Source organism: Lynx canadensis, chromosome A1 (genome assembly GCF_007474595.2).
Source record: "Lynx canadensis isolate LIC74 chromosome A1, mLynCan4.pri.v2, whole genome shotgun sequence".
NCBI lineage: Eukaryota > Metazoa > Chordata > Mammalia > Carnivora > Felidae > Lynx > Lynx canadensis.
The window spans coordinates 11,348,685-11,373,848 of NC_044303.2; the positions used below are offsets into that span (position 1 = coordinate 11,348,685).

A 25,164-nucleotide genomic window follows, 5' to 3' on the forward strand; every position below is an offset into this window, starting at 1 on the left:
TTTGACCTTCACCATTCCACGAAAATCACTCTCTCCTAAGCCATTTGGTGATCTCCGTGTTGGCAAATCCAACAGGCATTCTGTGTGTTCATTTGACTCCATCTTTCAGCCACATTTGACAGTTGGTCACTCTTCTGAGACCACCACATGCAGTCGGTTCTCCTCCTGCATAGCCACTTCTCTGGTTCTTCCTTATTCTTTCCTTCCTCTAAACATAGGAGTGCCCCAGGGCTCTGTCCTTAGAGCTCTTCTCTGCTTAAACTTCAGTTTCAGTGACTACCAAAATTGTTATCTGCAAGCTTAGCCCATCCTGGAACTCCAGACTTACTTGTGCATTTGCCCTTGATACTTTTCTACTTACATTGCTAATAGGCATCTCTAAGTCACTATAGGCAGTGCTAAACTCCTGATTCCATCTCTGTCCCAAACCTGCTCTTTCTGTTTATTCCTTTCTTGCTGCCATTCTGCCAATTGACACATCAAAACCTTGGTGTCCTCCTTTACTCTTTTGTTTCCTCATACTTCACATCCAGCCCATCAACAAGTCCTATATGTTCTACCTTTCAAATATAACAAGAATCTGATCATTTCTTCTCATTCTCCCCCTACCACCTTCATCTAAGCCACAGTCAAAGCTTGTAACTCCTTTCTGTTTCTGCCTCTGCCCCTCCTCCAGGCTGTCTCAGCATAGCAGCCAGAATCATCCTGGTAACAAGAAGGTCAGATCATGCTCCTTGATTGCTTAAAACTCTGCGTGGCTTCTTATCTCATTTAGTCTACAATCTGAAATTCTTACCATGGAATACGTAAAAAAAAATAAAACGTGTAACTATTGCTCACTATATATTTGGTTCCTGGGTTTGGAAAGGAAGAATTCAAGTAGTGAGGCATAAATGTGTTAGACTGTAGAGGCTTAGTTCTGAAACACATGCAATAAATCCCACAGCAGACCCTTAACGACTGCATAGAATCTTCTTCATTCTTTTATATGGTTGCATAGTATTTGATCATGTGGTTGTATCAGTGTATTCTAGTTTAGTCAGCCAATCCCATACTAATGAACGATTTGAAGGTTTGAGAAGTACAAGTTGCATACTGAGAACAATATCTAAAGTTTGGCTTGTAAACCTTATAAGACTAAATTTTAAATTTGATGCATGGCAGTTAACTAACACATTTGAGTTATGATTAACATCAGCTAACTAAATTTATACTGATTTTCTTGATTTGTTTATGCTGAGTTATTTGGTATATAGTCATTATCAGTTTGTGAGTCAAATATTTCAAGTCTATATATCAATTTTTTATGTAAATATTTACAATTATGTGTAATAAATAGGTATAGGAAATAAAATTTCATTCAGATTTTCATTAATACATAATGTAAAATATTTTTCTAGGCGTCATAAAAGACAGAAGCTTGTTTATGCATCATATTTCTTTAGAGCCAGTTACCTGTGGACCCTTTAGGTAAGACATGTTCAATTTTTTTTTTTTATTATAATATAGTATAGGAAAAGTATGTTTTTTTAATAAATATTTCTAAAGATATTCTTTCATCTCTCCTCCCTTTCAAAGCCCTACTCAAATTACTAAGAGAATTTTTTTAATGTATAAACCCACAAGGACAATGATCGAAGAAAAAACAAATTCTGGAAGCCAAAAAGCATGAAAGACTTTGAACATCATAGAAAGCTAAAACTTGACATTAGAGCAAGTAGAGAAGCTACCCAATTTCCCCCAAAGAAAAAACCCAAGAAAGACTCAAATTGGCAGCAACTTGTACTTCTAAAGGTGAGGTAGAAAATAGGAAGATTAGTGGAAAATCTGTTTAAGAAATATCTATATCCCTTCCCCCACTGCAGGCAGCCAGTTATCCCTTTTGTGCCAGAACACCTGGAAGGTTATCGTCTGGAGAAGATGAATTGGAGGGATTCTGAACTGGGAGAGGGGAGACACAGTAGGCACAGTTGAAGGGAAGTACTGAAAACAGAGATTAAGTAAAAAATCTGCTTCTCGAGCAGTGAGACTTGCCAGCCTCCTTCCCACATTTGGCTCCCAAATACTGGCAGCCAGGCCTCTAGGCAGAGGACTAGAAGACTTTTTTTCTGGGGAACATGACTAGCCCAATAGAAAAGACTAGAAATACTGACAAATGCAGGTGCTCAAATGAAACTGCATAGCCAGAACACCAGACAGTGATGCCAACGATTAACAAGCCCCTCCAGCACACACCTCACTGTTTGTTTGTTTGTTTGTTTGTTTGTTTGTTTGTTTGTTTGTTTTGAGAGGGAGCAGGGGAGGGGCAGAGAGGAAGAAGGAGAAAGAGCGAGAATCCCATCCCAGGCAGGTTCGGCACTGTCAGCACAGAGCCCAGTGCGGGGCTCAATCCCGTGAACCTTGAGATCATGACCTGAGCCGAAATCTAGAGTCAGGTGGCACTTAATGAGCTGAACCAACCAGGTGCCCCATACCTCACTCTTAGATAAGATCAGAAAGTAAAAGATCACTAGCTATTGGCAGAAAGCCTCTGTGATAGTTTCCATAGCGCAAAAACAAACAAAAAAGAAAGAAACTTAGAGGAAATAGACCGTACATGGAGGTGAATAAAATTTCAAAAAAACTTCCTAATATTCCCAGGTGGAGAACAATAGAAGTAATAGAAGATAAAAGTTACGAAAGCTCCAAGAATATAGAACAAAAAGAAAAAGATGAAAAAAGAAAAGATAATTGGAAAAATCAGTCATATGGGCTAACATCTGAAAATTTGGAGTTTGGGAAAGAAGAAATAAAGGGGAAATGAAGAGAAGTTTTCAAAGAAATAAGATACTTTAGCAGTACTGAAGGATATGAGTTTCTTTGATTAAAAGAGCCCTCTGATCACACGAATAAAAACTGACTCACATTAAGGAACATCCTTTTGAAATTTTAGAATGCTACAGGGAAAGGGAAACCTTAAATTTTCCGGGGGAGGGGGGAGGGCAGAAAAATCAGGTTTCAAACAAAGTTTCAAGAGTCCTAATGGTATAAATCCTCTCATCATTAACAATGGAAGCTAGAAGATTATGGATTCTATAATGTATACTACAGAGCAGTGCCTTGAAAATTCTGAGAGAAAATGATTTCCAGCCTAGAATCCTATCACTGAGCAAAATGTCAAATAAGTGTGAGGTAGACATTTTTCAGATGCAGAGTACCAAAAGGTTTATCCCCCATGCACTTTTCTCAGGAAGCTCACAGAAGCCACCCATAACCAAGAAGGAGGAAGATGTAAGATTTGAGAAACAAGAACTTAGCATAGGAAAGAGGCAGAGGGAATCGCCCAGGTAGACAGTGCTTTGAGGGGAGATCCCAGAAAGATAGCTGTGTCACTAAGCCCAGACTGGCAGCTAGACCATTTGGGGACAGAAGAATAGAGCCCTCAGAGAGTTTGCCTACAAGATAAAATTGAAGCAGAACCTGAAGTCTTAATGCAGTGATAAACTTCTTGGTAAAGATGGTGGATTGAGCACACTCAAATAGTTCCATTGCCTTCCAAAATTTTAGCAAAGCCACAGTGAGGGAACTTGCACACACCAAAGATAAGGGAGGACAGGAGAGGAGACCTCATGGCTGTATTTCCAAGGATATGGAAGAAAACGGATTAAAAAGCTAATAGTGGGGAGAGAAAAAAACCAACCATTTTACACTGAAGAAGCCTCAAAAGCTGAGGAATTAGTGTATCTTCACAGAAAATGCATTTCCTCCTCCACTCCATGAAGCTGGACAGCTACCTGTTGTCCACTCTAACAGAAGACTAGGGCTTAAGTCTCCAGAGAGGGTACACAATTAAATGTTGACAGTCAAATACGTAACTTGGGAAGACAGGGAGATGAGATAGAAAGGCTATTTAGTAAAGCAGAAGTGGTGTTGACAGAGAGCTAAATCTTGATCTTCCAAGTGGCTCTTTAAGAAGCAGCAGTCACAGAAATGTCACTTAGAGATAATGGATGTGAATATCATAGAAGCATCTAAAATTGTAGAAAGCAGTTATAAAACCTTTCCCACCTGGTAAATTATTTAGCCCAAAGCTGTGGTTTAAATTGTTTTTAATATTACCTTTTCATAAATAACTATTTGTGGCATTGTTGAAAAAAATCATTGATCCTCATTTCTGGAGTATATTTTCCAGTAGGCTTCTAATATACGTGTTTTGAAAGTAGAAACCCATGTGATTTGTTTCCATTTCCAAAAGGAGGTTGTAATATTAAAAATAAATGCTTATTTATCTTCATATTACCTTAATTTTCACACATGATAAAATAGTTCTGTGCATTTAGTAAGTATGCATAAGGATCTAATTTACCTAAGTATCTGATTTATATTGTGCAGATAGATATAAAGATAAGTCTACCTCAGATTGCTAGTCTTGGAGCCAGGTGTGAAAAGAATTACCGTGATAAAAGTACTAAAGTAGGTATAACTGAGTGACATGACAGCGTAGAAAAATTGACACCTAATTATGGGACAGAAGCTTAGCAAGAACAGTTCTCCAGACAGAATGAAAAGAATGCTTGGGTGAGGAGGGAGCTCCACACTCGGGTAAAAGAAAGAAGTGTGGCTTTCCTCATGGGATTTAGTGGGCTGGGGTGTGGTGGGGGCTGGGAAGAAACAAAAAAGAAATGGGGAGGTTGGGACCTATATATAGGAAGCTTCCTGTGTCATTTCTGACACGTCAAAACTGGGTAGGTGACCATTTGTGGAAGTTTCTAAGAAGAGGAGCAGGATAACCAAATTTCTGTTTTAGAAATAGACCAAAGTGAGACTGCTGCAAGGAGATTAGTAAGGAAAATTTAACACAAGTGCTAGAGCAGAGAGTATAAAGTGAGCGAAAGATTGAGATTCAAGAAGATTTGACCAGGGGCGCCTGGGTGGCTCAGTTGGTTGAGCCCCCAACTCTTGATTTCAGCTTAGGTCGTAGGATTAAGCCCCGCATCGGGCTCATACTGAGCATGGAACCTGCTTAAAATTTTCTCTCTCTCTCTGCCCCTTTCCCCCTGCTCACAGACACACACTTTCTAAACAAACAAACAAACAAACATAAAAAAAGAAAAAAAGATTTGGCCAGATAGTGGCTAACTGGGAGTGTCAGAGTATCTCCACTTATATTCAAGTAGACATCTTAGACATGACCTACAAAGCAAATGCCTCATTTTCACAGGACTCTTAATATTTAAAAACAAGGGAGTACAAGATAAATGAAAATAAGTTTTGGAGTAGAAGTTTCATTTATTCTTCTGCACGGGATCTCTCAGTCATCTACTGAGGGAAATCAGTCCAGCAATTGCCCCTCTCCTGCATTGATACCTGTCTTCCTCTCCAGTGGCTTAGTCCCATCAGTGAGGTAATTGCTGTAAGTCTCTGTCTTAACAAGAAACACCTTTCTTGATTCCTCTAATCCCACCCGTCTGTTTCTTTAGCCCCTTAAAGCACAACTCATCAGAATGGTCTCCACTCATGTTCTCTACTTATCTCTCCCCCTCCTCTCCTGAACCTACCCTACTCTCTGATCACCGGGCACTACTCCTCATCAAGATTACTGGTTACCCAGCAGTTGTTGAATCTTGTCACCTCTCCGCCCTCCTGTTAACCTAGCATTTGCATAGTTAATCACTCTTCTTCACACTTTCTTCAACTCCTGGGACCACTCTCTTACTTCTCCTTCCCAGTGGCCATTCTTTCTCTTTTGTTCTTCCCTTAAATCACTGTTAAATTCCCTCATGGTTCCAGATGGCTTCTCTTCCTGACCTTCCTCCTTCATCACTGTCTCATCCACTGTCATGACTTTATATACTCTCTATTTACTGATGGCTCCAAAATTAATATCGTTAGCCCAGATTTCTTCCCTGAACAACATATGCATTCATCTAGTTACCTCCTTGACATTTTTATTTGGGTGACTAATAGATATCTCAAACTTAACAGCTTCAAAGCTTACCCTAATCTGCTTTCCTATAAAAGTCTAACAACTCTGCTTTCAAAATACACTCACACCAGAGGATAGAGTGTGTCGTTTCTTTACTCAAAAACTAGCCCGTGACTTCCCATCTGAGTATAATTGGGAAGCCCTACGAGGGTGTACGGGTTCTCTGTGATCCAGCCTTCTTGCTTTATTTCCAATCCCACCTACTGACTGTCCCTGCTCACTCTGCTCCAGGTATACTTAGGCATAGCCCGGCATGTGATGTTCACTCTGCCTGCAGCCCTGCAGCACCTCTCCCAAATACCTGCATGGCTTTCTTTCTCTCTTCCTTCAGGGCTCTGTACAAATGTCACCTTATCAATAATGTCTTTCTTACCAGCCTTTTTAGAATATTGTTTCTTTTGCTGGACACTGCCTGTCCCCCTTACTGTGCTTTTAATCTTCTCTATAGTATTTAATACCAACTGACATATTTATTTGTATGTTTCCCTCCACTAGAATATAAACTCTATGATTTTGTTTTGTTCCCACTATATCCTCCAGCCAAAACAGTGCCTGGCACACATAGAAGGAACTCATTAAATATTTGATGGTTAGATGACTGAAGAACTAAATGAGTTCCAGGGTAACTTCAATCTCTAGGAGTTCAGGGTTGGGTAAAAGGAAGTATGCAGTTTTCAGCAAGATAGCAAACATTGGGAAGAACATGTATGCTAGAGAAGGTGATAAAGTTAGTCTTGGATGTGTTGAGTTTGAGATGAGTGTGGAACATCAAGGTAGAGATATGTCGTGCTGTATAAAGTTAAAGGTGCAGGAATAACACCTAGGGGGAAAGTCAAGCATGAAGATACAGATTAATATTTTTATTGTTAGATGATAATTTAAGCAAGGAAAATGATTCAATCACCCAGGGAAAATGTCTAGAGAAGAAATCCAACTTTAGAGATGGGAATTTTTTTAAGAGTCAGAAAGAGGAAAACAAAAAAGAAACAGACAGCGGTGGTGTAGATATTAGAGGTGAGAATTTTAAGAAGGAAAAAAATCATCTGTCAAGGGTCAAGTAGAGTGAGTTTACTTGTGAAACTGTGTGTGTATGTATGTATGTATGTACATATGTATTGTAGGCACTTGGAAGGTCATTAGCAACTTGGTTGAGGACAATTTCTGTAGAAGAGTGGGAGAAATGAGAGTTCAATGAGTAGAAGTTGAATAGATAAAGATAGCTAGTTTAGATTACCTGTTTAGGAAGGTTGGCCATTAAGGTCACAAGGAGTATTAGCTTGAAGGGGAGAGAAGTCTGAGAAAAAAGCATTTCAAGAATGCACAAGTCTTTCTGGCTAAATGAAAGGAGCACTAAAAAAAAAAAACAAAACAAAACAAAACAAAAAAACCAGTATAAACAAGTGGTAGAAAGAGACAGGAAGGAAGTAGAATAATAATTGAAAGAGTGGAGCTCCTGAGGAGACTGAGTTATTAGATGGGGTCAAGAGTACAGGTGAAGGTGCTAGGCCTGACAGGAGGATGGACAGATATTTCTCTGGTAAAGGAGGTAATAAGGAGTACAGAGCTAGAATTGGAGGAGACAGAAAATCCATGTTTGACAGGCTTTTCTGTTATGTGAAGTAAGTGGTAAACTCAAAGGCTGGAAGTCAGTGTGTGAAAAAACAGTTACAGACTTGAAAAGTGTGGTATGGTTTTGGATGGCAACCATGATGAAATGCAAAACAGTTGCCAGAATAAGATCGCCATATGGCAGCTGAGGTTTACAAAAGAATACGTATATATATGTATATATTCTAAAACCTTTCCATCTGTGTACATTTATTGGCAAATAATCAAATACTTTTTCCTCATTGTAGCACAACTAAGAAACGGCAAGAAATACAGAATCCAAATTTCACTGCGCCTGGTCAAAAATTGTTGTCTAAATCTCATTTTTATGAACACCTGGCTTTAGAAAAATCTTCAAGCAATGTATCCATTTCAGGGCAGCCATTTTGTACAGTTCCTGCCACAAGAAATGAAAAAAGGGGACATTCGATTACTCCAAGCAAACCAGTGAAAGTCTTTGTCCCGCCTTTTAAAACTAAATCACATTTTCACCAAGATGAACAGCACATTAGCAAGAATACTCATGTGGAAGAAAACAAACAAAAACCAAACAACATAGATGAACATAGTTCTGGTGATAGTAAAAATAATATTAATAACAGTGAAATTCATCAGCTTAACAAAAATAACTCCAGTCAAGCAGCAACTATGGTATTCACGAAGTGCGAAAAAGAACCTTTAGGTATTGTATGAAAATTTGTGTTGACATATTTTTGCCTTCCAGTTATATGTTTCTCATATTTTAATAATGCCTGGAGAATCTGACCCCTTTTCTGGTGATTATAATAATTTCAGGACCTTTTTAATGCTTTAGATTCTTCCTAAGTCCAAAGATTAGATTCTAAGTATTCTAATGCTTTCTTTCAAAGTAACTACTTGTGGACTTTCTTATTAAAAAAGCAATTAGACACATGATCTAAGACTGCTAATAGTGGAATATATATATTTAACAGGCTTTAAGTTTCTTCCAAATTTGAAATAAAAATAATCTATTGTTTACAAGATGAAACTTTGCTTATCCCTGAAGATTTAAAATTAGAGGAAATTGATGCATACGACTTTGTAAAACAAAGGTTGTGCTTTTTAGATTTTATATTTAAGCTTATTTTTTGCTAATTTGTTCTTTAATAGATTTAATTGCAAGTCTTCAGAATGCCAGAGATATACAGGATATGCGAATTAAAGAGAAACAAAAGCAGCATATTTTTCCACAGCCAGGTAGTCTGTATCTTGCAAAAACATCCACTGTGCCTAGAATCTCTCTGAGAGTAGCCGTAGAAGGCCGAGTTCCCTCTGCGTGTTCTCATAAACAGGTATGCTTCTGTCTGCAACGCTGCTAACTTGTATAGTCAAGTATAATTTCATGTTATTAACTAGTATCTCCAAACCGTTTTGTTCAAAGAAGGAACAAATGAATGTGGGTATGGATAAATGAAATCATTTTGTTTCCTAATCTGCCCACAGTGGCAGCCTCCCTCTCTGCTGCCTTATCCCACTAAAGTGATCTGTGCTCCAAAATTGCTGTTTCTCTTCCCTCTTCAAATTTAAAGTGTGAATAACCCATAGCCTTGAATCCATTAAGAGCTATTGACATTTAAAAAAATTTTTTTTAATGTTTATTTTTGAGGAAGAAAGAGAGACAGAGTGCAAGCAGCAAAGGGGCAGAGACAGACGGAGACACAGACTCCGAAGCAGGCTCCAGGCACTGAGCTGTCAGCACAGAGCCCGACGTGGGGCTTGAACTCGCGAGCCGTGAGATCATGACCTGAGCTGAAGTCGGACACTTAACCGACTGAGCCAGCCAGGTGCCCCGAGCTATTGGCATTTTTAAAAGAGGATTCTTATTAAGCCAGTGCTATCTACTTGCAATTTTAGGCAATGGAGAGGTGAATATAACATTGATAATATTAAAAAGTAATATTTATCGAGTAGTTTTTATGCGCTGGCCACTCTCCTAAGCACTGGGCCTGCGTTGGTTACATCTCCCTTAATCTTCCCAAGTGTCTAAAGGAGAGCTACTGTTATTTTTGTCCATCATTTGCAGAGGAGAGGCTGAAGCACAGGGTTCAGCAGGTGCCCCCAGAGTCACTTACCTAGGAAGCTCTCTTCTACCAGCTACAGTTCAAAGCAAGGAGTGGGACTCCAGAGTCAAGTCTGTACAAAGGAAGAGATACTTTGGGCTGAGACATGCTGGGTGAATGGAGGCCAGGCCTGGATACAAATCTGACCTCCTGAGGTCAGATGCCCAAAAATACTTAAACTTTTCACTGTCTTTTTCCTTCTGAATTCTTTGACTTAAGAGGTTTTATAAAATATTAAGTTACTTTTTTATATCCAGAATGACCTCCTGTGGCAGCTGTAGCAGGAGGCATATACACAAGGGGAATGAAAAAGGTACGGGAGACTCTTGAATATAGGAGTCGTTTATATTACATTAAAATGTTTAGCTCTTAGTAACTAAGTTCAGTATTTTGATGGTGTGTATTGTAATATTTAAATGAAAAACTTCGGTAAATTCGATTTTAGTTTCCTATAATTGTTTTTATTCTATGAAACTTGTTTTTTTTTGTTTTTCATTCGTTATCAAATGTTTCTATCATTTATCTTGTGCAGTTATATATGTATGGCGTTTCCAAACATTGTGTAAAAATCAACAGCAAAAATGCAGAGTCTTTTCAGTTTCACACTCAGGATTATTTTGGGAAGGAAGTCCAGTGGGCTAAAGAGGGAATACAGTTGGCTGACGGTGGATGGCTCATACCCTCCAATGATGGAAAAGCTGGAAAAGAAGAATTTTATAGGTACTCTATGCAAAAAGAGATTGTGTTAACTTTTCTGTGTTCCACCATACCTCTTTTTTTCCCTTACCTCTCTGAAACTTAACAAGTTGGCTAGAAGTCAAATTTGTATTCAGTGAATTATTTTAAGTACATTGTGGTTCAGCTGACATTCTGTTGTAATATTTTGAAAAGTGAATTATGGTTTGTCCTTAGGATTTAATGAATTGGTTTTTCTTAAATTGGGACATTTTTCATATGCATTTATAAAATAAAGACTGATAAGAAAAGTTAAGTTTGAATGAGCCTTACCATAGACAGACAGACACACACACACACACACACGCACACACACACACACACATCATATTCCCTTTCATTGTGTATTTTAACAAATACAAAATATAAATACTAGAAGTTAAGCAGAGATGCTCAAGTATCAGTAATACAAAGTAACTGGTAAATTTTACTGCCCTAAAACATCAATAATTTAAATACTTTTTTTAATGTTTATTTATTTTTGGGAGAGAAAGAGTGTGAGTTGGGGAGGGGGGTGGGCAGAGAGAGAGGGAGACACAGAATTCAAAGCAGGCTCCAGGCTCTATGCTGTCAGCACAAAGCCTGACACGGGGCTCGAACCCACGAACTGTGAGATCACGACCTGAGCCGAAGTTGGATGTTTAACCGACTAAGCCACCCAGGCGCCCCAACATCAGCAATTTAAAAACTATGTAACCTCTTATGTTTCTAATGTTTATACAAAGATGATTTACAATTTTTGCTATCAAGGATGCCTTACCATGCCAATGGCAAGAGATGAGAATCCTTTCTCTAATGCTCTTATTTTTTTTTTTAATCTCTGTATATCTTTCCGAAATATATAGTTTGCGTAAAGTGGTAAAACATTTTTTCCTTAAACTTTTGTTATGTTTTTGGAGTATATTAAGACAGGAATTTTATTTACATCTTGCTCTTATCTCCCATAGATATCTGTTATCGATTCTAGTTGGAAAAGTATAATAAATAGTTATATTATTTTCTTGTATTAAGGAAGCTACATAGTATAGTGGTTAAGAGTAATTACCCTGTAATCAGAAGAACATGGTTCATAACATTGACTGTTGGAGCTCAAATTGTCTTTTTTGGTCATCCAACAAATATTTATCGAGGACCTACTATGTACCAGATAACTCTTCTGGGTATTCAGAATAATAAAAGAAAACAAAATCTCTGCCCTAATAAGTTCTACATTATAGTAGAGGGATCTGGAGTGGGGAGAGAAAATTTTAAAAAGAAATAAGTAAATTGTGTAGTATATTAGGAGGTGATGAATACTATGAAGATAAAGCTGGAAAGGGTATAGGAAGAATCAGGTGAAGAAAGGTGTAATTTTAGAATAGGCTAAGAGGCGCATGGGTGGCTCAGTCAGTTGAGTGTCTGACCTTTGATTTTGGCTCAGGTCATGATCCCAGAGTCATGGGATCGAGCCCCATGTCAGGCTCTGCACTGCGCGTGGAGATTATTTAAGATTCATTTTCTCTCTCTCCCTCTCCCTCCCTATGCCTCCCCATTCATGCACTCTTTCACTCTCTAAGAATAAAATAAAATGAAACAAACTTTTTTTTAATAAAAATAAAATAGGCTAAGTAGTGAAGAGGCTTCACTGAGTCTCAGACATTTAATCAGTGTCCTGAAGGAGGTCAAGGGAATGAGCATAAGACCATGTGAGGAAAGCATCGTTGGCTGTAAGCAAGATCTGCTTATTTGAGGAACAGGAGGAAAGTGAGTGTAGCTGGAGTAGAATGGGCAGGAGAGGAGTAGTAACAGATGAAATAGAGAGATGGGGCCTTATAAACCTTGGTAAAAATCTTGGCTTTAACTCTGAGTAACCTTTTTTGCCCTGAGTAAATCATAAGAATGTTTAAAGCAGAGGGGTGACATGATCTGCTTTAATTTTGAAAGGATGACTCTGGCTGTTTGTGGGGATTAGATTAATTAGATTAGGGAAGGACAATGCTGGAAACAGACAGACCACTTAGGAAACTATTGAGGTGATCCAGGTGAGACGTGGCTAGTTGGGCGAAGGAGGTAGCAGTGGAGTTGGTGGAGAGCAGCTGGATTCTGGGTATGTTTTGAAGGTGGCACCATCAGGATTTGCTCACGGATTGGTTGAGGAAAGTGAGAGAAACAAAGGAAAAATAGCTCCAAAGATTTTAGCACCGGAAGCTGGAAGGGTGCAGTTATCATGTCCTGAGAATTGAGAAGAGCAAAGATGGAAAAGGAATGGGGTATCCAGTTGGGACATTTGAAGCTTGGGATATTAGTAGACATCCAAGTGGAGATGTTGAGTAGGTAGTTGGATATGAAAGTCTGGAGTTTATAGGCGAAGTATGAGCAAAAGACATCAATTTCATAGTTGTCAGCATATAGATGGAACTTTAAAGCCATAAAAGAAAGACCGAGAAAGAGCAACCCGAAAGTTAGAAATAAATGCCAAAGACTGTGGTGTGTTGCAAGCCAAGTGAGGACAGAGCTTCAGGGAATCAAGAATGACCAGGTGTCAGTTACTGCTAAGTAAAGGAAGATGAGGACTGAGAATTGACCGTGGATTTATCTATGTAGAGGTCACTATTAGTCTTAATGAAAATAATTGAGTAAATTGAAAGAGGCAGTATCTGGAGAAGGAAGGAGGAGCAAAGGGTGTTAGTTTTGTTGTGTTTAAGGTAGAAAAAAACTTTTTTTTAAACTGATAGAAATTGTTCATTAGAAAAGAAAGAAATCTCCCTATCAGGGGAAGAGAGGAGGCATTTCCTGGATCAATGTCCTTGACTAGGCAAGAAAAGGTGGGAGCTAGTATACAAATGGCAGGAGATGGTGAAGTGTAAGGGTCCAGATGCTGGTGTGGGAGTGGAAGCTTCTGGAAGTTTTCTTCATTACTTGTTTCCCTAGTACTCAAAGTGGGAATAAGAAAGGAAGAAGGGTTAGAGAGTTGAGCAGAGAGAGGAAGATCTTTAAAAAGCACCTGGGCTAGAGAAGGATATTCTTAGATGATTTCTGAAAACAATCTCTTTGAAGAAAAATGATCTAAAATAGAATTATTTTAAATTATGGGTCTCATTTCCAGTTGAAATTATTGTATTGACTAATATGCAAAGTGAATTTTATTAGTATATTTTGATACATGTTAAATCACTGTCTACACTGTATTACTTACTATACACTAACTCAAAGACTTATTGAATGATTTTGTACATTAGCGTTAGTATTTGTGCAAAGAATAGTCATGGTTATTGAATTCAGTATCATCTTATGTGGTTTTTTGTTTTTTTTTTATATTGTTCTACCTTTATTTGTTCAGGGCTCTGTGTGACACCCCAGGTGTGGATCCAAACCTCATTTCTAGAATTTGGGTCTATAATCACTACAGATGGATTATATGGAAACTGGCAGCTATGGAATTTGCCTTTCCTAAGGAATTTGCTAATAGATGCCTAAGCCCAGAAAGGGTGTTGCTTCAACTAAAATACAGGCAAGTATAATGCATTATGTTACCCAATCACATACTGTGATCAGGTTCAGACTTCTGTGCAGTCCGTGACTTCTAGGTCATAGAGGTACATGATCGCTTGTCAGTGACAGTCGCCATCCCACACTGCTGTTCTCACTTGTACACGGTAGTTCTCTTGTCACGCTCCCGTCCCCTTAGGAGAAATCACACATTCATGCATCTCCCTTCCCTCTTCCCCCACCCCTCCCCCTTAAACTCTTGGCATATGAAAAGAATATGAATTACTAATTTGATCCTTTATTTGGGGATTGCTAATAAAGCATTTTTGCATTTGGGGCATTTTAATATTTAATTCATATTTTAACAGTATAAAACTTACTGTATTGCTGGCTGTCAAATTTTAAATTCTGTCTCAATAGTTCTTCAGTTAAGATACTTAATTTTTATTCTCCATTATTCGGTGACTTTTTAAAAATAAAAATCTAGACTCAAAATTCCTAAAATATTCATTTTTACTTTTATTTTTAGATACGATATGGAAATTGATAGAAGCAAAAGATCAGCTATAAAAAAGATCATGGAAAGGGATGATACCGCTGCAAAAACACTTGTTCTCTGCATTTCTGAAACAATTTCATCAAGCACAGATCTATCTGAAACTTCCGGCAGTAAAACTAGTGGTGTGGGCACCAAAAATGTGGGCATTGTTGAGCTTACAGATGGATGGTATGCCATTAAGGCCCAGCTAGATCCTCCCCTCTTAGCTCTCGTGAAGAAGGGCAGACTGACCGTGGGTCATAAGATCATTATTCATGGAGCAGAACTGGCGGGCTCCCCCGATGCCTGCACACCACTCGAAGCCCCAGAATCTCTTACGTTAAAGGTGAATTAAATTAATGCACACTCTTCGTAAAAATCAGTAACTGATTCTGTTACATTCTAGGGAGGTTTTACATTCTAAATTTTAAAATTATGCCTGTTAAAGATGCTCCATTTCTTGAAAACGTACTGGTAATCTTAATATAAGTGGCAAATTTCTGAGACTGTTAAATTTTTTTGTGCTGTTTTTGGGAAATCCAGAGATATTTATCAAGCTAAAATAATGCAGGAGCAAATATGTACCTATGTACAAATATGTACCAGATTTGATTTTGTGCTATGGGTACCTATAGCCCTTGGTGCCGTCTTGTTCTCATAGTACCGCTCTGCTTCCACCCTGATTACTCCATTAGACCTATATCCCAATGTGATTAGAGAATTTGGTTTCAGTGATTCTTAAATATATAATAATAAAATGTACGCTTCTGGAGCACCGGGTTGGCTCAGTCAGTTAAGCATCCGACTCTTGGTTTCTGCTCAAGTCACGATCTCACAGTTTGTGGCTTTGAGACCCACATTGGGCTCTGTGCTCACAACTTGGAGCCTGTTTCGGATTCTGTCTCTCCCTCTCTCTCTCTCTCTCTGCCCCTCCCCTGCACACACTCACTCTCACTCTCACTCTCAAAATAAGTAAACTTAAAAAAAAAAAACATAAACCATATCTTTCATCTCCATGTAAACTTTAGCCTACACAATAGGACTTTGTCATATTGAATAGTCTACAATACTGATATGAGAAATTACTAATATTGCACAGATTCACTTATGAGATAATCTTATAAATAGTTTACTTCTGTTGTATTCTGGAAGTCATTTTATAAGTGACTTAAACATTTTTAAGGTAAAGAGATACTTTGTCATTGTGTTGCTTTTAGAAATCAAGCTGAAACAGGCTTCTGTTGTTTAGGATATCAAAGTTGCAGTGGCTTTCAGTGTTTTGTTTATATCAAATCAGTGCATGTGCATAATTTCAAAACTCATATAACATAAGGCTTATGACCACCACCACCACCCCCCCGCCACGAAGCAGTCATTGATGCCATCCTGCCTAACCTCCATTCAGTGCTCCCCAAAGGCAATGACTTTGAATCCCTTTGGCACTTTGTTTTCTTTATATTGTGATGTCGTCTTTTCTCCTTCTGTTTAGACATTAACTATTAGCTTCCTGCTCTGAGGTTGAGGAGTGAAGTCTCTATTCACTGTTTATAATGACTGAAAAATATTTTTGCAGCTCAGCATGTAATATACTAACTACATTTTCTATACAACCTACTGCTTTCCTGGAGTTAACTGTCTTGCTGTTGTGTGTGCATGTGTGTATTTTTAATTTTGTGTCCTTATCACCAACTCATGCCCATACAAGAGACATAATTAAAAACCATATCAGTCTGTTACAATACCTTTATCAATTCCATTTCTTTTTCTTGGAGACCTCTGGGACCTCTTTACACTCTTTCATTTTGAAGTGGTTATCTTCTATGTATGCTGACCTGTTACCATCCTGGAAATTATTTTTACCTCTTTCTGTGTTGGAAGCCCTGTTTTCTGGATATCACATCTATATGGATTTATTCTCTAGCTCTGAGGGCACGTAACCAACCCCCACAGACTTCTTCACAGAGGGAGCATGTAGCTTTTTCTTTGATCTTATTGTAAGATGACTGAATATAGAATTTGAATTGGAAATAGCTTCTTCAGAATTTTGAAGACATTTTCTCTATTATCTTCTTGCTTCTGGTATAGTTTCTGCTCAGTTCTGTGCTATTCTTACTCTCAGTCCTTCACTATATTATCTGTTTCTAAGATCTGTTTGAAGATCATTTGTCTGCAGTATCTGGAAATTTCACAGTAAGGTACTTTGGTATTGGCCTGTCTTTTAAAATCATCATTTGGGTACAATCATTGAGTTCTAGGAAATTTTCTTGAAGTAGTTCTTTGATAATTTCTTCCTCCTCCATTTTTTCCTTACCAATTTTCCTGAACTAATATTTGGGCAGTAGGCCTCTCTGATTGGTCTTCTGATTTTTCTCATCTTTTCTCCTATATTCTATTTTATTGTCTTTGTTCCTCCTACTTTCTAGTTCTAATTTTCTAATCCCTAAAGTGAATTTGTGCCTATTGGCATAATTTTCCATTTTCAGGAGCCCTTCATTATTCCCTGAATGTTTCTTTTTTTATTACATCCCATTCTTGTTTCATAGATCCAACATCTTCTCATGTTTCTCAAGCTATTAATATTGTGTTTTATCTTAGTTTTTTCTGCTCACTGCATTTTTTTCCCCTATAATGTCTCTTTTTTGTTTGTTTGGGTCTCATGTTGGAGAATTCCTTCAACTGGTGATTGTTAGCTGTTCTTTCCTCTTCAAGAGTGGGACACTAATGAGCTGATCAGAAGCTCTGTGTGAGGTGGGCTTTGTCAACTTGTAGCGTGATAAGACAGGGCTTGTGTTTTCATTAGGAGACCCTCAAATATCAGTCACTGGTCTGAGAGCTGAACAGAATAAGAAAACCAATAGACTCATTTTCAGCATAAGGATTTTCATTGCATTTTTTTGTTTTCAGTATAGAATCTCACCCTCACCCCAGCTGTCTCTGCCTTGTGTTCCAGAGCCCAGGATATGTATAATTCAGCTTGTCAAGAAAGTAAATTGTCCTGGGTTCTTCTTGGTATGAGAGAAGGACAGTCACCGGGCTGCTCGGGTTAGGAAATGAAATCTGAGGTCTTAACTATCTTTATACAAAATCTCAACCATTCTTTCTGTTTTCGGCTGCACCTCATGCTCCTTCCTCCAGAGGTACCTGTTGCCTCCAAATTCTAAGTGATTTCCCTAAATTATTTTCTTCCATATTGGCTCCATACAAGTTTGCCAGCTGAGTAATGTTGGGCAGGTTATACTTCAGTTTTGTCATCTGTAAAATGGGAATAAGAATGAAGCAGGAGTATCGAATGGGAGTAAGGATTGTTGTAAGGATTAACTGTTAATAGACATAAGGTACTTAACACTATCCAGGCACCATGATAAGTGTTTTATGAATGTTTGCTATTTTTATTAACATTTCTCGGGCTGCTTCGTTACTTACCACCAGGTGTCCAGTAGGCTTTTAGCTTCCAAAATTTTGCCAGTGTCTCATCCATTGTCCTCCTGTCTCCAGTTCTCTTTATCCTTGTAGGATTTTTGAGGGAACCTAGGTAAATAAGTACATTTTAATCCATCATGTTTAATTTGGAGTCTCTTTTATTAATTTTCTAATACTAATATTTAGATTAAGACTATAACAGCATAAACAATTTTTTGAGAGACTATATTTTGAAAGCGTTTTCACTTTTGTATAATTTTTGTACTGTCTTTTCTTCATGGGACTTTTAAAAGTGAATATGTTTGAATGAATGGAAGAATTAATGAAAATGTTATAAAATCTGAAATAGAGTTGGATATAAACTTAGAAGTTGATTTGTCCATTAATTTGTCCAGATATCTGCGAATAGTACTCGGCCTGCTTGCTGGTATGCCAAACTTGGATTCTTTCCTGATCCTAGACCTTTCCCTCTCCCCTTGTCATCACTTTTTAGTGATGGAGGAAACGTTGGTTGTGTTGATGTAGTTATTCAAAGAACATACCCCATACAGGTATGGTACATTTTTGACGTGCACTATGTATTTCTTTTGGGGGGGACAATTAATTTGAATGATCCCTTCCTACCATGTACTTTTGTTTCACACATCATTACAGTGGATGGAGAAGACTCCATCTGGATTATGCATATTTCGCAATGAAAGAGAGGAAGAAAGGGAGGCGACAAAATATGCAGAGGCCCAACAAAAGAAACTAGAAGTCTTATTCAATAAAATTCAAGCAGAATTTGAAAAGCATGACGGTAAGATGGGTTGTATACTATAAGTTGTTTTAAATAGGACAAGTTTTGTTTTCTTTTAATTAGACGTTTTAGAGACTTCTCTGATTTAACTTTTGCAATTGGGTGAATTGTCTTTGAGTAATAGACTTCTTTTTCCTATTCTAGATCTGACTTTTTAAGTTTTTTAAAAAAATACTACATAGGGGCACCTGGGTGGTTCAGTCAGTTAAGCGTCCAACTCTTGGTTTTGGCTCAGGTCATGATCTCACAGTTTGTGGCTTCAAACCCCATGAGGGGCTCTACGCTGACACCATGGACCTTGCTTGGGATTGTCTCTCTCCCTCTCTGTCTGCCCCTCCCCTGCATGCTTGTGTGTGTGTACACTCTCTCAAATAATAAATAAATAAACTTAAAAAATAAAAATAAAAGTATTACCTAGATATACAGATAAACATTGAACTGACCCCAAATTATCACCTCATTATTCAACACACTGAGCTTTTAGATACTTGTAATTGTCTTAGGCAATAAAACATTATATAACCACAGCCCTTTTCAGAAGCCTTGTTTTTGTTACAAAAAAAATTTTTAACGTTTATTTATTTTTGAGAAGCAGAGAGAGATAGAGCATGAGCAGGGGAGGGATAGAGAGAGGGAGACACAGAATCTGAAGCAGACTCCAGGCTCTGAGCTGTCAGCACAGAGCCTGACACAGAGCTTGAACCCACAAACCGTGAGATCATGACCTGAGCCGAAGTCAGAAGCTTAACTGACTGGGCCACCCAGGCGCCCCTCACTTTTCAGTAGTCTTAAGTAAACTTCCTCTTAAGCTTCAGTACCAAAATATTTATAGTGCCCCTTTTTTGGCCCTAGAGAAACAATAGCAACAAGGGAAGAAACGGCCAAATTCTTTTACCTCAGACAAATACTGTATGGTACCGCTTATATGTGGAATATAACAAAGTCAGACTTACAAAACTATAGTAAAATGGTGGTTACCAGGGAATGAGGGGGTAGGAGGGTAAAACTGATGGTGTTTAAGGATCAAACTTAACAATGAGCAGTAAATAAGCTGTGGTGATCCAATGCACAGTGTAATGAATATAGACAATATTGTACTACTGTGCTGTGGTAAATATCAATACAATGGCAATCATAGTAACTATATAATTACATCAAAACAACACATAAGCCTTAAATTTACACATTGTTATATGTCATATATATTGAATACACAAGAAAGATAAACACTCAAAAAATAGTTATTTTCCCTGAGCTATTCATCATTTTCTTTCTTCATTGTCCTTATCTACTTTATAGAACTTTTGCATTTTTGTTGTTGTGGTTGTTGGTTGTCATGTTATTACATCTGGAGCTAGATCTTGTTTCCCTAGCATCAATTTTAATATATCATAGTATTTTTTACATAAAGGACATGATGATTTGGTTTTTTCTCTATTTTTATGGCTGAAAATTTTATGTTCTGCATTTTTTCATGATTTTCAACTTCATTTTCTATATAAATCTGTGGAGAAGTTGAACTGTTCATTTTTGATTCACCAGCTCATGCTGTTTTCATGATTAAATGAGTCATGAAATCATTTACTTAATTTACAAATTTGACTCTAAACTCTCTGTGTGACAATTTTTTAAACCAGGCGTGAGTACACTAGTTTCACATTTTCCTAGAAAACTTGCGGCAGATAAATTGTGTTTTGCTTTTTAGCCTCCCTTCTTTGGGTACTTTTTGCTTATTTCTCCAATTTTCAGTGTTCTTAAAAATTTGTGGGTCAGCTAATTAGTGATGCTTTATTCCTAGAAAATATAACGAAACGATGTGTACCATTACGTGCATTAACAAGACAGCAAGTCTGTGCTCTGCAAGATGGTGCAGAGCTTTATGAAGCAGTGAAGAACGCACCAGACCCGGCTTCCCTTGAGGTGAGAGAGTAAGAGGGCACACAGCGAGTCTTAACCTTAGTCCTTTAAGGTGGGAAGCTGCTGTCGGTCTTCTGGCCATTACAGGAGTGCTGTATTGAATTGGTGTTTCTCAGAGATGATGTGTGCATCTTTGGAGTGCTCAGTGATGTGCCAAACCAGTGCATTTCAGTTCTATACCAAATGGAGGACAGAGGGATTAAATAATTTTTTTTAACGTCTATTTATTTTTGAGAGTGGCGGAGGAGGGATAGAGAGAGGGAGACACAGGATGTGAAGCAGGCTCCAGGCTCTGAGCTGTCAGCACAGAGCCCGACGTGGGGCTCGAACTCACGAACTGTGAGGTCATGACCTGAGCTGAAGTCGAACGCTTCACCAACTGAGCCACCCAAGCACCCTTTAAATAATTTTATGTATTAAATAAACATGGCTTCAAATACAGGCAAAACTTGTTTACTTTTCAGATAAAACAAGTATCTTCAAAGCAGTGTCTCAGTTGCCATGTACTCACCTGCTTCTCAGATGCTACCTAGAGTTTATTTGATAATCCTCTAAGAATATTTTGGTGGAAAAGTGTCAGAAGCACTAAATTGTGTTAGATTCACGGCTATGCCATTTATTAGACAACTGGGCATAAAATAGCTATAAAATGGGCATAAAATAAGTTGGGGATCGAATTAGATAATAAATGCAAAAATGTACTGTTATAAAGTTCCATTATCAATGTTAGTTACTATTATCAGAACATCATTTATTAAGGTAAGCTGCCTCCTAAGTTTTTAGACACCTGGGTATCTAGTTAATGCAAATTCTGGGATTAGTTGGCTAGATAGGAGGGGAAGTTTTAAGAAAACTGTTGTTTATTGACTAATCTCATTTATTTGATGGCAATAAATCTGGTTGATAGCCTTAACTTTCTTAACTAGTAGGACTACAAAATAAACAGCCCTCCGTTAGGAGAGAAGTGCTCTTCTGAATAGAATTCCTTCATATTACCAAATGTTACAACTGAGATTCACCCTGTGAGAAGTGTCAAGGGAAAAATCTGTGAGTGGCTTGATCACTAGGTCCTAGGAGTATATGATTCTGGAGCTTTCACTTAGATAAAGTTGTTAATGCAATTCTTGGAGGGAAAGATAGCCATCCATTTCCAAGAGGCCTCGTCAACAGGGTTTGTTTTCAGTGACAGTGTTGAGTGTTGGAAGACTTTGGAATCACAGTTTGGTTTTTTTAATCGTGTTTAAACACTCTTCATATTTAGAAAGACCTTTTCAGGGCACAGAGATTCCGTAGTTTCCCTTCCCACTGTGGATATTAACACGTGTGAGGCAGCAGCTATCTAGTGTGCTCTGTGTTGGGATTCTATTTCCTGTTTCATTTGATTTTATTTTTTGTTCATTCATTTTTGTTATACTGAGTAAGCATCCGAAGAGATACAGACAGCAATGTGCTAAAATGACTGGGAGAGAAGTGTGGAGGCAGAGAGAAGTGCTTGTAGCACATGTCTGTTTTCAGTCGTATCTGCTATTCCAGAGAGTTAATAAAATTGTACTGCAGCGGGGTAAGAATGGGAGCTCTTGAACTGCCTCTCCCTGTATGCCCTGCAAGTGATTCATTCTCTCTGCATCAGTTTCATCATCCATAACATGCAAACAATACAGTGCCTACCTCCACGGGGTTACTGTAAGGATTAAATGAATTAATACATTTATCACACACAGATCCATTCCTCAAATATAGGGAGCATTCAGATGTCAGCCATTTGTAATGTTGATGACAGTTATGATTATTACGGTACATTTATAAGTAGGGGGTTATTTTGGCCCTGGGGAAATTTGTCACAAAGATAGGTGAACAGTCTAAGGCACCTGAAAATATTTGTTATGTGATAAGCTAAGTACATTAATCTCAATTTTTATATTGTCGTATTATTAAAGTGAACTCAGTTCTGTCGTATTTTATCCCCATTTAAAGAGATTCATGGGTCGCCTGGGTGGCTCAGTCGGTTAAGCATCCAACTTCAGCTCAGGTCATGATCTCACATGGTCCGTGAGTTCGAATCCCACATCAGGCTCTGTGCTGACAGCTCAGAGCCTAGGGCCTGCTTCGAATTCTGTGTGTGTGTGTGTGTGTGTGTGTGTGTGTGTCTCTCTCTCTCTCTCTCTCTTTGTGCCTCTCCCCCACTCACGCTCTGCCTCTCTCCCTCTCAAAAATAAATAAACATTACAAAATAAATAAAGAGGTTCATTTACAGTGGATGAGGTTTTTTTGTTTTGTTTGCCTTTTATTCTAATAAAATTTGCCTTAATAAATTAAATGATCATAGGCTTATTTCAGTGAAGAGCAGATAAGAGCTTTGAATAATCACAGACAGATGTTGAATGATAAGAAGCAAGCACAGATCCAGCTGGAATTCAGGAAGGCTATGGAATCTGCTGAGCAAGGAGAACAAATGTTACCAAGGGATGTTACAACTGTGTGGAAGATGCGTATCATAAGCTATGGGAAAAAAGAAAAAGATTCAGGTCAGTATGTAAATTTTTTTAAGTTCAAGTACTATTTATTAACAAAATGACTTCAAGTGCTAAAGTATAAAGTCAACATGTATCAAAGGAGCAAAAGTGGGCTACCAGTGCCCACAAGATAATGATATAATCCTTGGATCTTTGTTGTTACCATATTTGTTTTATAAGAATTTTAATGATTATCAGTTCTTGTATTATGTCTTTTTCCTCTTTATCTAGTTACATTGAGTATCTGGCGTCCATCATCAGATTTATATTCCCTGTTAACAGAGGGAAAAAGATACAGAATCTATCATCTTGCAACGTCACAATCTAAAAGTAAATCTGAAAGAGCTCACATACAGCTCACAGCAACAAAGAAAACTCAGTATCAACAACTACCGGTACAAACTTTTCATTATAGTTTTTTAATTTTGATTAATGCATATTAGTTTAGAGAATCTACATACGCTGATTTTTTTTTCTTGTAGGCTTCAGATGAACTCCTATTCCAAGTTTATCAGCCGAGGGAGCCCCTTTACTTTAACAAACTATTGGATCCAGACTTCCAGCCACCTTGTTCTGAGGTGGACTTAATAGGATTTGTAGTTTCTGTTGTGAAAAAAATAGGTAATCCACAGTGTATTTTTTTTAATTTCTTTTTTTTTTTCTTGTTATTTTTTTTAATGTACATCCAAGTTAGTTAGCATATAGTGCAACAATGATTTCAGGAGTAGATTCCTTAATTCCCCTTACCCGTTTAGCCCATCCCCCCTCCCACACCTCTTCCAGGAACCCTCTGTTTGTTCTCCATATTTAAGTCTCCCTCCCTGTTTTTTTTTGTCCCCCTCCCTGTTTTTATATTATTTTTGCTTCCCTTCCATTGTGTTCATCTGTTCTGTGTCTTAAAGTCCTCATGTAAGTGCAGTCCTGTGATATTTGTCTCTCTCTGACTTCGCTTACTATAATACCCTCTATTCCATCACATAGTTGTAAATGGCCAGATTTCATTCTTTTTGATTGCCAAGTAATACTCCAGTGTGTGTGTGTGTGTGTGTGTGTGTGTGTGTGTGTGTGTGTTTACCACATCTTTATCCATTCATCCATCGATGGACATTTGGACTCTTTCCACACTTTGGCTATTGTTGATAGTGCTGCTATAAACATGGGGGTGCATGCGCCCCTTCAAAACAGCACACCTGTATCCCTTGGATAAATGCCTAGTAGTGCAATTGCTGGGTTGTAGGGTAGTTCTATTTTTAATTTTTTGAGGAACCTCCATACTGTTTTCCAGAGTGGTTGCACCAGTTTGCATTCCCACCAGCAGTGCAAAAGAGATGCTCTTTCTCCCCATCCTCACCAACATCTGTTGTTACCTGAGTTGTTAATGTTTGCCACTTACAGGTGTGAGGTGGTATCTTATTGTGGTTTTGATTTCTATTTCCCTGATGAGGAGTGAAGTTGAGCATTTCTTCATGTGCTGGTTGGCCATCTAGATGTCTTCTTTGGAGAGGTGTCTATTCATGTCTTTTGCCCATTTCTTCACTAGATTATTTGTTTATTGGGTGTTGAGTTTGGTAAGTTCTTTATAGATGTTGGATACTAGCCCTTTATCTGATATGTCGTTTGCAAATATCTTCTCCCATTCTGTCGGCTGCCTTTTAGTTTTGCTGATTGTTTCCTTTGCTCCACGGTGTATTTGTAATTGTAGCTTTTTATGAATGCTTTTGGAAAATGTTATCTTTTAAAATTTGTCTTCCTTAAGATTAATTGGAGTTACAAATCAGCAAATTTAGTGACTAGCGATTTGAAAGTAGGCCTGTGTTAACCTCAATTCTTCATGAACAGCAATTCTACAGTATTACAGGGAAAGAACCTACATCCTATTCTGTGCTATTTAATTTTAAAGAAGTTGCTAGGAATGTTTTGTAGCATTTGAATGGTTACTGGGTAAATAATTACAACTTCCCTCTATAGTTTATTGAGCACTCAAACCTCCACCTCCTGCTTCTCTGCAATATCCCTCATATCCCAAATAATGTCTCTTGTTCTAAAGCCAACTTTGTTTATTTAGTGTGGCCGCTCCAACTTTTGTATGGTTAGTACTTGTTTGTATGGTACATCTTTTC

General features: G+C 38.0%; 1 protein-coding gene across 1 annotated transcript in view; it reads left to right on the forward strand.

The window, feature by feature from the left end:
• Positions 1-25,164, forward strand: part of BRCA2 (BRCA2 DNA repair associated) — a 59,869-nt gene that overhangs the window by 22,540 nt on the left and 12,165 nt on the right. The window contains exons 13-24 of the mRNA XM_032593638.1: positions 1,401-1,470; positions 7,822-8,255; positions 8,705-8,886; positions 10,187-10,374; positions 13,709-13,879; positions 14,387-14,741; positions 18,211-18,366; positions 18,470-18,614; positions 20,413-20,534; positions 22,858-23,056; positions 23,276-23,439; positions 23,527-23,665. Coding sequence (XP_032449529.1) covers positions 1,401-1,470; positions 7,822-8,255; positions 8,705-8,886; positions 10,187-10,374; positions 13,709-13,879; positions 14,387-14,741; positions 18,211-18,366; positions 18,470-18,614; positions 20,413-20,534; positions 22,858-23,056; positions 23,276-23,439; positions 23,527-23,665 — 2,325 coding nt within the window. The remainder of the gene's footprint in view (positions 1-1,400; positions 1,471-7,821; positions 8,256-8,704; positions 8,887-10,186; positions 10,375-13,708; positions 13,880-14,386; positions 14,742-18,210; positions 18,367-18,469; positions 18,615-20,412; positions 20,535-22,857; positions 23,057-23,275; positions 23,440-23,526; positions 23,666-25,164) is intronic.